Consider the following 12,510-nt stretch of genomic DNA (forward strand, 5'->3'; position numbering starts at 1 on the left):
AGAAAGTAAATAATTAAAAGTTTTAAAAAGTAGTTATGAACATCGTTGAAATAAATGAAAAATAGAGTTTCAACAAAGAAATATAAACTCTCACAAAAAAGAGAAAATATAAGGGAATACCAGTGGAAATTTTAGAAATCAAATATACAATAATTGAAATAAGAAACCTCAATGGATAGATTCAAGAGCAAAATGGAGAGGATAAAGAAAGAATTAGTGGACTTGAAGATAGAACAATGGAATTTATCTAATCCGAATAACAGAGAAAATAGACCATAAACAAACTAACAATGTAAGGAGCCCAAGGGACAATAACAAAAGAGGGAACATTTGTGTCACGAAATTCTAAGAGGAGAGAGTGAAATTGAAAAGAAATAATGGCTGAAAACTTTCCAAATTTGTAAAAGACAAACTCAGAGAATCAAAACTCCAAATGAATCTCAAACAGGATAAACCCAAAGAAATCCACACCAAGAGACATCATAGTCAAATATCTGAAAACTAAAAGCAAGGGAAGGATCTTGAAAACAGTGAGAGAAAAATGACACCTTGCCTATAAGACAATAACAGTTTGAATGACAGTAGATTTCTCCCTCAGAAACCATGGAGGTTAGCTGGCAAGGTGGCACATACCTATTATTCCAGCAACTCAGGAGGCTGAGGAAGGAGAATCACAAGTTCAATGCCAGCCTGTACAACTTAGTGAGATCCTGTATCAAAATAAAAATTAAAAAGGTCTGGGGATGTAGCTCAATGGTAGAGTATTCCTGGGTCCAATCCCCACCAGTAAAAAAAAATTCAAATGCTAAAATAAAAGAACTGTTAACCCAAGCTCTGATACCCAGTTTAGATATCCTTCAGTTAAAGATCTATTGCCAGTAGACCTATCCATAAAAGAGGGGCTAAAGGAAGTTCTCTACACAAAAAGGAAACAATATCTTTTTAAAATTAATTTCTCACAGGTGTACACAATGAACTGTGGTATATTCATACATGTACATAGGATAGTTATATTAGATTTATTCCACTCTTTCTTTTTCCTATCCTCCTCCTTTCCCTTCTGTGCCCTTTGTCTAATCCACTGAACTTCCATTCTCCACCCCCAGACTATCATGCTAAATGAATAAACCAATCCACAAAAAGCCAAAGGTTGAATTTTTCTCTGATATGTGGAAGGAAACAACTTTTAAAGGAATGTTACCACAACTGAGAAAGAAGAAAGAGCACAGGAAATAAACATATATGTAAATAAAATAAGACTTTCCTCCACCTTTTGTGTTTTCTAAATTATATTTGGTGGTTATTCATAATTGCCTGATGTGTTTCTAAATGTTCATAGAGGAAATATCTAAGATGATTATGTTATAAATGAAAAGAGTAAGGTAAGGTAAGTTCTCTACACTTTAAGTGGTAAAATAATGATTCTAGGAAACTAACTCATATATATATATATATATATATATATATATATATATATATATATATGTATGTATGACCTAGAGCAACCAGTAAAAAAGATATACAAAGTGATACAATGAAAGGCATAGTAGATATATCGAGATGAAATCATAATGAAGTGTAGTTAGGAAAATGTAGATAGGAAAAAGAGAAACTGAAGTTCAGAGGTAAGTTTTTGATTAGCATGAGTGAGGTCCTGGGTTTGAGCCCCACCACCACAAAAAACACAACAAAACAAAAGGAACAACAAAAAGCAGAGATCAAACCGAAAATATAAAATGGCAGCCTTAAACTCTAGCATATCGATAATTAAATGTAAATGGTTTAAACACACAATAAAACAAAGATACTCAAAGGTTGGGTTTAATAAATCACGACTATACACTCTCTACAAAACATTTCAACCATGATGATACAGGCAGACTAAAAGTTAAAATGGAAAAATATTATAATAATATTAATAACAGTATAGCAGAACTGCTATATTAATGTCAGATAAAGTAGATATCAAAGTAAAGAAAATTACCAGAGGTAGAATGAGACATAATAAAATGATAAAAGAAGAAACTGCAGGAATCCTAAATGTGTATACAGCAAAGCTGCAAGACGTGTGGAGCCAAAGCTGACAGAATTGAAAGGAGAATAGACAAATCTACAATTATAGTTGGAGACTTCAGTGGCCTTCTCTCTATCTAATTGATCAATGAGGTAGAAAACCAGTAGATACAGAACTTAACAATAATATCAACTAATGGCATCTCATCTCTACAGATTATTCCATCTAACAACCTCAGAATACACTTTTTTTTTTCAAATACTTACAGAACATATACATGATAGACCACATCCTGGGTTGCAAAACATACCTTAACCAAATTAAAACTGAATCAGGCAGAATGGATTCTCCAACCACTATAGACTCGAACTAAAAATCAATAAAGCATAGGTAAAAGGAAAATAGCCACCTGGGAGCTTAACAATACATTTCTAAATAATCCAAGAATCAAAGAAGTAATCTTGAGTGAAATTTAAAAGTTCACTCAGTTGAATGGAAAATACAAATATAACATAGCAAAATTTGGAAGACACAGCTGAAGCAGTGCCAAGAAGGAAATGTATAGTACTAAATGAATACATTAGAAAAGAGAAAAGTCTCAAATTAATATCCCAGAATTGTGCCAGTTCCGACTTCCATCTCAGTTCTAGAAAAGAAAAAAGAATAGAGAAAAACATGCAGAAGGAATAAAATAATAAAGGTAATAGAAATCAAGGAAATTCCATTAAAAAATAATTGAGAAAATAAAGGAAACCAAGTACTAGATCTTTGGAAAATATCAATAAAATTAAAAACCCTGTAGTAACACTGATCTAAAAGTCTTACTCGAAAATTTGAGTTTTCAGGTTTTAGTTAGCATCAAATCTACAATATCTTCAACCCTTTCAGCAGTATGTTAGCAATTGAGAGGCTTAGTTATGCAACTTCTTATATGTTAATTTTTCCTGAATTGATGTGTTTTTCTTTGTATGTAACTCAATCAGAGTTGTCAAAGATTCAGGTCATCCTTAAAGGTTAGTTTTTTGCTTTTGATAAAGTTGAAGAATATTTTAAAGTTGTAATATAATTAAAGGAAAACAAATATTTGAAGCAAATAATGAAAATCAATTTGATCAGCTGTGTAACAATTATGTTAACTATGTGAAATTTAGTTTAATATACTTCACATCTCATCAGTAAAAGTAGTATTTCTGGACACTGGTGATAATCCAGTTAAATTATTCTAATTATTCTTCAAAATATCTATCACTTCAGTTTAGTATACATAATCATAGGGAGCATGGAGCATGATATTTTTTTAATATTGTCTTCCTTTCCATGTTGTGTAAAGAGAAGACCAAGATTTTGTCACCCAGTTATTAATATTAAATGGAAATGATTTAAGATTATTCCCACTGAAAGAAGGAAATGTTCTGTGATTTTAAAGAGGTGTGAATTACACTGATAGATTCACTATTAAACTGTTAGTTAAGGGGTGGGAATGTAGTTCAGAGTTAGAGTGATTGGCTAATATGCTCAAGGCCTTGGATTTGATCCTTTGCATTGCAAAATAAATAAATAAATAAATAAATAGTTCATTTTAATTATGTAAACATTATCTCAAGAGAAGAACTGTACAAAGATATTTGGAGGAGGCAGATTGGAGGGAAAGTTGTACATGAAACAATGTTGTGAAAGTGGATGCTGTGTACATGGAGGTTTATTATGTTTACTTTGTATGTGTTGGACATTTTCCATGATAAAAAATTGTTTTATTCATTGTGAGAACATGTATATGGAAGCAGAGTCAATTCAATTCCACACAAGTAAATCAAATAAAAGCAAATGAGAGTAAAGCAGAGAAGCATTCCCCTGTAGGAATCTAATATAATTCACTTTCTATTACAAGGAAGTTTCTTGACATATCCAACTGATATCTTTGGGAGAACATTGAGATATTGTCTTCTTTTTATCATAACTACTGTTGTTCTCAAAGACATTACAACAGTCTAAATTGAGTTTGACACATGCTGTACTGTTGACTAAATTTGCTTTAAAATGATAAACAAATAAACAAGATGTATCTGAGTATGCCTGGTGGTGCTGTAGTCATAGAGAGTGAACAAAGGACTCTGAAGGACAAAGATGCTGCTAAGCTGCAATCAGAACTAAGAAATCCCACCCAGAAGAAAGAAGCATTTATAAATAGCTCTGCTTTAGAGAATAAGCCAAATACACCCAAGATCTTCATGACAGTTGGTTTTAGTCCATCTCTCCATTTTGTTGTTCATACCTTCATGGAACATTCCATTCTCAGTAACATTTATGAGGTGACTCCTAGAGGCCAGTCACATTGATGTTCTCTATCCTTCTGAGATATCGGTTGTTCTGAGTTTAGATTTTATTTAGCTTTATTTATTGTACCTAGAGTTGAAAAAAAATTAAATCCCCATTTGCTTAATTGTTCTTTTTACTGTGTAGGCATAATTTCATAACCAAGTAAGATTTTTGGTCATGCCATTTATGAGTCATCTGATTTAGAGAATTTTTTATTTTACCATTAGTGTTGCTTACCATCTTTTTGATTCATATAATATGTTGATGTTTCACAAATTATCTGAACTCACACTACTCATCAGAGATAAGTTGCACTCTTAAAGAAATATACACATGCATACTCACACACACACAAATATACTATTTCACCAATTTCTTTCTTTCTTTTAATGCTTAGTTTGCTCTCTACTTTTCCTCTTTAAGAACAAAACAATGCTTAAGTCATTGTGAAATTTAAAAAACACTCTCATGTTTCAAAAATATTCTATTCAAAACTTACCAGTATGGATTTAGTATTTTGAACTTTAGGATTACTTGTATTATAATTTCTTTTAAAAGATCTTTATCTTTTCTTTAGTGGTGTTTAAAGTTCTTGCCGATGTGTTACCAAAAAACTGTTAAAAGATCCTACCTAAGTTCCTGAGTACTATTTCTTCTCTCTTTGTGTATTTAAAATGAGAAAGAAAAACACTAAATATTACACTTTAGTTTTGGCAATCAATTATATAAATAGTCATAAAGAATCTTTCAGAATGGATAATTCACCTTGCCTGACTAGGATGCTCAGTCTTTATGTCATCAACTTTTCTCTCATGAAAATACAAAATAGATTTTTCCTGATATGTTTCACATTTTGGGGGAATAATCCATGCCAAAATATGCTGGGCCATCCTTCTAGGCTTCCATTCTTGTTTGTAACTTTAAACCCTTTATTGGAAACTGATACCATTTAAAAATTTTTGTAGATATGTATTTCATCCAATATTTAAGACTACAGGTTACTCATTAGACATGCCATTTTTATTTTTGTCACCTGAGTAATGATCTCAATGTAAACATTAAGTACTTGTTTTTCTTCCAATTTCTAAGGTGGATAAGCATCTCTCTTTGCTGATAACTGCAGGAAAAGGGAAAGAAAACTTTTAAAATGTTCTAATAATAATTCAAAACTTGCATACAAATATATTTTCACCTACCATATCTATGTGCCCGAGGCATGGTTGAAGTTTGGATCTACTGTAAATTTTCTGAAAGGTTGTTATTCACCTCAAAAAGGAATAATACAAGGGGGATTCTGACCAAACTGTTAGAACAAAATCTGACTCAGACATGTAAGAGAATGAATTCTGAAACCACAACTCTGGCTTCAAACTTTGGTTCTGCTATTTGGACAAGTTATTTAAACTTTAAATTTCTTCATCAATAAGTGTGACTGATTAAAAAAAATTACAAACTCATGGGATTCTATTTGAGATAAAACTGAGTTAGTAAATGTAAAATACTTGGAGTAATATGTGACACATAGTGTCATACAATGTTAGTATTATTTAGGTCTCATTGGCTTTCAGATTGCAAAAGGATCTGAGAAGAGCTGAGTTGAAATACTCTTGTGAACGTAGGAGTAAGAACTCTATTTGTGAAAATGGAGGAATAAGAGCTCAAAATAAACTTTGAATTTGGTTTTGAAATATGACTCGAGTCTAGAACATGGATACTATATTTAGAATTTTTTCTCTTTGTTTTAAACACAAGATTTTTTCCATTTGTGTTAAAAATAGTATTTTTATTCTTTTCAGCATGTATTTTTTTTTAATTTCACTTGACACTGGTGCATATTGTATCCCCTCCAAATTAGCTTAAACATGAAAATAAATTCTATGGTGTTATTATCCTTATTGTCAATGCTATATCATTTAGGAGAGTTAATAGAAATAGAATTTAAACAAATTTCAGTAGTGCCTAGCATGTACTATATTCTCATTGCTCAGAATTCTGTATTCAGTTTCAGACATGTTCGTGGATGAATTATGATCTGAAAATTATCTGCTTATATAGATGGAAACATAACTGAGTGGATTAATAAATTTATTAAATTGGTATTTACTTAATGACTACTATAATCTATGCTTTCAAAATAATTTTAATGATACTTTATCATGAACAGAACCTGACCTTATTGAAATGTATTTAAAAAGTTCATTTAACATGAATTTTAAACTATGGTTACAGTAACTAAATAATAAAATTAAATTAGATATTTATGTGGGGGAAATGCAATATGTGGTAAGATAAAAGATAAAATATACCAATTGTAACCAGTAAGCTGATTAACTGTGTCTCCATGGTGCCAGTGCTTTCTTGCTGTATCATCATAGCACATCAGGGTGGAAAAATAAAACCTATACTTTGTAAAATAGTTATTTTTGGATCATGTGATATAGAAGATCCTAAAATTTGCATTATCATAAAATCTTCAATTCCTAGAAATAAACACATATAATTACAATGAATTAAACTGAAATAACTTTTCAGTTTAATTTCAGGTAAGTATTATGAAACTTTATCTCCTTGGTTAAATTATGCAAAAGAGAAATGAAGTTGTTAAGTTCCACAAATAAGAGTGTGAGAAGAGACTGAGATATCTTCTTGCTTTGTGTTCACCATAATTCTAGTTCACGCACTGGAATAACCTGGCCAATTACAAAATTCAATCAAAAACAACGTTTATTTTTTTAAAAAGTACACTTTTTAAAATGATTTTCTTTTGGAAATATCCAAAAAGAGCTTTGATTTGAAAATATTGTGCCAATTCATCATACAAGACGCAGGGTGGCGCTGCAGACTAAGATTGCGAATACAGAAAACAAAACCTCCCATACCCTTTTGTGTTCAAAATGCTGTAAAAGATATGCGAGAAGCTTTGCAATACTACTGAGTTGCGAACGAATTCGGGCAGCAATATACAATTTAAGCTCACAATCAACTTTATGAGGGTTCCTCCAAATAGGAAATCAAGGGTTAAATATCTCTAGTCTTTTTGGGGGTTCCTGAAGATCTTGGATGTAAGCAACCGGACTCCAACATGGAGAAGCTACAGCGAATTCCATCCAGCAGGCAAGTGATAGCCTTTATTTTTATGATGTTTTTGTCTCTGATTCGCCCAGAGTCTCTTCGTTATTCTATAAAGGAAGAAACAGAAAATGGCTCCTTTGTAGCCCATCTGACCAAGGACCTGAGCCTGGGAACTGGGGAACTGGCAGCCAGGTCTGCTCGGGTTGTGTCTGATGATTATAAGCAACGTTTGCTGGTGGATCCTCAGACAGGCGATTTGCTTCTGAGGGAGAAAATAGACCGGGAAGAGCTGTGTGGCCCTATTGAAGAGTGTGTACTGCACTTCCAGGTGTTTCTTGAAATGCCAGTGCAGTTTTTTCAGGGAGAATTATGGATCCAGGACATAAATGATCACTCTCCAGTATTCACCGATGGGGAAGTGCTCTTGAAAATACCGGAAAACAGCCAGGCAGGGACTATATTTCCATTGAAAGTAGCCCAGGATTTGGATGTGGGTAGCAATGGGCTTCAAAAATACACCATCAGTCCCAATTCTCATTTTCACGTCCTCACACGAAATCAGAGTGAGGGCAAGAAATACCCAGATCTGGTACAAGACAAAGCTCTGGATAGAGAGGAGCAGCCTGAGTTCAGCTTAACCCTCGTGGCTCTGGATGGTGGGTCTCCACCTAGGTCTGGCACAGTTACAGTTCGAATCCTGATTATGGACGTCAATGACAATGCTCCTGAGTTTGTGCATACTCCATATGAGGTGCAGATCCTGGAGAACAGCCCCTTAGATTCCCCAATCTTCAGCGTCTTAGCTAGGGATGCAGATGCTGGAAACTTCGGGAATGTTTCCTATGGTTTGTTTCAACCATCTGATGACATTAAACAAACTTTCTCAATAAATGAAGTCACAGGAGAAATCCGACTGAGGAAGAAATTGGATTACGAAAAAATTAAATCTTACCATGTGGAAATTGAGGCTATAGATGGTGGAGGCCTTTCTGGGAAAGGCACTGTGTTCATAGAGGTGGTGGATGTGAATGACAATGCTCCTGAACTTAGCATATCATCACTCACCAGCTCCATCCCAGAAAATGCTCCTGAGACCATAGTCTCTATATTCCGTGTTGGAGATAGAGATTCCGGAGACAATGGAAAGATGATTTGCTCTATTCCAGATAATATGCCCTTCATTCTGAAACCAACATTCAAGAACTTTTACACCCTGGTAACAGAGGGCCCGCTAGACAGAGAGAGCAGAGCCCAGTACAACATCACCATCACAGTCACCGACTTGGGGACACCCAGGCTGAAAAGCGAGCATAGCATAACCGTCCTGGTCTCCGACGTCAACGACAACGCCCCTGCCTTCTCGCAGACGTCCTACACGCTGTCGGTGCGCGAGAACAACAGCCCCGCCCTGCACATAGGCAGCGTCAGCGCCACAGACAGAGACTCAGGCAGCAACGCCCAGCTGACCTACTCGCTGCTGCCGCCCCAGGACCCGCACCTGCCCCTCGCCTCGCTGGTCTCCATCAACGCGGACAACGGGCAGCTGTTCGCGCTGAGGGCGCTGGACTTCGAGGCCCTGCAGGCATTCGAGTTCCGCGTGGGCGCCACAGACCACGGCTCGCCCGCGCTGAGCAGCCAGGCGCTGGTGCGCGTCGTGGTGCTGGACGACAACGACAACTCGCCCTTCGTGCTCTATCCGCTGCAGAACGCCTCTGCGCCCTGCACCGAGCTGGTGCCCAGGGCGGCAGAGCCGGGCTACCTGGTCACCAAGGTGGTGGCGGTGGACGGAGACTCGGGCCAGAACGCCTGGCTGTCGTTCCAGCTGCTCAAGGCCACGGAGCCCGGGCTGTTTGGCGTGTGGGCGCACAATGGCGAGGTGCGCACCGCCAGGCTGCTGAGCGAGCGCGACGCGGCCAGGCACAGGCTGGTGGTGCTGGTCAAGGACAATGGCGAGCCGCCGCTGTCTGCCAGCGTCACGCTGCACGTGCTGCTGGTGGATGGCGTCTCGCAGCCTTACCTGCCGCTGCCGGAAGTGGCGCCCGAGCGCGCGCAGGCCGACTCGCTGACAGTCTACTTGGTCATCGCCCTGGCCTCGGTGTCGTCGCTCTTCCTCTTTTCGGTGCTGGTGTTCGTGGCGGTGAGGCTGTGCAGGAGGAGCAGGGCGGCGCCGCTGGGTGTGTGCTCTGTGCCTGAGGGCCACTTTCCTGGCCACCTGGTGGATGTCAGTGGCACTGGGACCCTGTCCCACAGCTACCAGTATGAGGTGTGTCTGGCAGGAGACTCTGGGTCTGGTGAGTTCAAGTTCCTGAAACCGATATTCCCCAATCTCTTGCTTGAGGATACTGGGAACTAAGGAAAACCCCAAATGCTCTTATAGCTTCGTATTCAATTAATCGTATTCAATTCTGTTAAATTCCCATTAACCTGGGCAACTACCCATTGCAATGCCTTTCTTTTTAGCGTTGTTCAAATATTTATAGCACTTTAACAAACAAATTCATGTCCCTGATAGTACTTCATTTGTGTTTTGTAACTGGTATTTAATGTAATTAGCATTTAAATTACACTATTATTGACTATGTCTTTTCTCCCTACTTGACCTTCTCTTAGAATAATATTTCCCTAAGTAGAAATTACTCAAGTAGTACTTAAACAAATTTTATGTTTAACAACTTCTTAAATTAATGTTAAAGCTTTAATGAAACCTTGAATTGCTATTACTGGTGGTGCCTGTCTTTACCTTTTAACTTCAACTTTCAACTCCAGAGTGTTTGAAATTCTATTTTATTTCATTGGTACCTGGGGTGGACCCTCGAATTTGTTGCATGCTAAATCAAATATGCATTCCATTGAGCTTCACTCCCACTGAAATTCTTTATTTTTACCTTGGCCTTTCTGGGTGAGTATACTACCCTCTTAAGTTGTCTGAAGAAATGTAAGCATAAAACTTAGCATACTTGTTTCTCCCAAATTGTATATAAACATTTAGTTTGTTAAGATGTTAATATACTAAAACTGTGACCCATTTCCTGTTATGAGCACCACCTGTTAGAGATTATCTTCAATATTTGGTTATTGTATATCTAGTGCGTTATATGTTTCGTAAATATTAGTATTAAACTAAAAATATTTCTCATCTACAAATAGCAAAAAGAAAATCTAATACAATGTCTTAATCATTTCACTAAATGAAACTCTTCAGGGGCTGAGGGTGTGACTCAATAGTAGAGCATGCATGCATACATGGAAGACCTGGTTTCGATTCCTAGCCCCAAAGCAAATAATAAAAATTTTAAAGAAATACCGTTAAATGGCTTCTTGCTATAATCCTGTAAAAAATAATCTTAGAATTTGAAATAAATTTGAAAATTATTCAAAGAATTTTGAACTCCTGAGGGCATCAAATATGTTCTTGCCCTTCCTTTTGGCCTATGAATACAAGTGTAAGCAAAGGATTCTTTTGTCTGTCAAAAGAGCTACATCCCCAACCCTAATTGTAGTTTAATGTACTTTTCTGCAACTTCTCCCCCCTCTTCCAAAAGTGTTAGGAAATTTCTTGTGAATTTTAGGAATTTTACTTGATTCTGATTATTATTTGATCTCAGATTTTTCACTTTACATTACTTTGTGGATATGGAAGATCACCAAATAATGCATTCTTTTCAATGTTTGATTATATTGTTTTGTTCCTTAATGTAACCTTTAGTTATTTTAACTTAGTTTAATTTGTAATCCTATAGAAGTTGCATTATAATATTCATATAATTTTAATTTACACATTCAATATGTATAAATATTAACATTAAGTTATTTCCAATTTAAAATGAATATTTACGGAACACTTGTCATTCACTAGGCATGCAGTTACCAAATAATTAATGTAATCTCTAACATCATATATCAAAATAAGTAATATTTTGTCTGTGAATACATTGGAACAGCAATTAATTTACCTGAATTTTAATTGTTTTATGTTGTGTTCCATAAGCCAAGTAGGTGGATAATGTGATTTCTAACTAGTAAATTCACATGAATAAAATTATAGGAAGAAATTGTTGAACTTTTTGCAGATTATGAACAATTGAAAAGATTGCTTTATAATCTAACACATTTATTTTTAAATCTCAAGTATCATCCTACTGCGGTTGAAAGTACATACATTTTTTACTGAGTTACTTTTTTTCTTAATGATACAATGAAATAAACAAAGATAAATTACTAACCATTTGTTATTCTTCAAATATAATTTCTGCTTCCATCCATTTAAAAATTTAAGTGAGGAAGAGACAAAGTGAGTGTTATGATTTGGATGTGAGGTGTCCCCCAAAAGCTCATGTGTGAAACAATGCAAAAAGGCTCAGAGGAGAAATGATTGGGTTGTGAGAACCTTAACCCAATCAGTGATAGGGATTAACTGAGTGGTAACTGAAGTGGTAGGGTGTGGCTGGAGGAGGTAGGATTGGGGCTTGACTTTGGGGTATATATCTATATCTGGCAAGCAGAGACCTCTGAAACTGTGAACCTCCAAAAAACTTTTCCTCCTTTAAAATTGTTCTGGTGGATCTTTTAGTCACAACAGCAAAATAGCTGACTAAAACAATGAGAAAAAAAAACACAAACATGTAAGATGCAAATGTAGAAGTCAACACAAATGACTTCTATATTTATTAGTTATTTAAATAGTTTTTATGTATGATAATAAGAAATCTGATTGAAGCCTTTACCAATGTATTTCAACACACAAAATTCCAAGTTCAATTTTTTTTTATGCTAGGCTAGTATAATTTGTAGAATCACCTAAATGAGACCAAACAAATAAACACCCAGAACCCACTTCATCCCTGGAAAAAGCATGGATTATTCCAAACCAGCAAGGGTCTACCACAAGACTGTAGAACAGGTCAACTTTTGAAATTTGATTATTGAAATTTAGTAATAAACATTGTAAAAATTCACAACATGCACACCATATAAAAATATGCCAGTTTGGTTATCACAGGAAAAATATAGGGAATAGAGGAAAAATACCTTTATAATAACACCCATTTAAGCATTTTTTCTCTCAAGTGCTTTCTCCCAAATACACACAACTTTTATAATTCCTTTGC

General features: G+C 35.6%; 1 protein-coding gene across 1 annotated transcript; it reads left to right on the forward strand.

Moving 5' to 3' along the window:
* The first annotated feature begins 7,030 nt into the window (after positions 1-7,030).
* Positions 7,031-11,562, forward strand: LOC124987635 (protocadherin beta-4-like). The gene has a single exon (XM_047556939.1). It carries the CDS (start codon positions 7,413-7,415, stop codon positions 9,753-9,755), a length of 2,343 nt encoding a protein of 780 aa, XP_047412895.1. The 5' UTR covers positions 7,031-7,412; the 3' UTR covers positions 9,756-11,562.
* Positions 11,563-12,510: the final 948 nt, after the last annotated feature.

This window comes from Sciurus carolinensis, chromosome 6, assembly GCF_902686445.1.
Source record: "Sciurus carolinensis chromosome 6, mSciCar1.2, whole genome shotgun sequence".
NCBI classification, from domain to species: domain Eukaryota; kingdom Metazoa; phylum Chordata; class Mammalia; order Rodentia; family Sciuridae; genus Sciurus; species Sciurus carolinensis.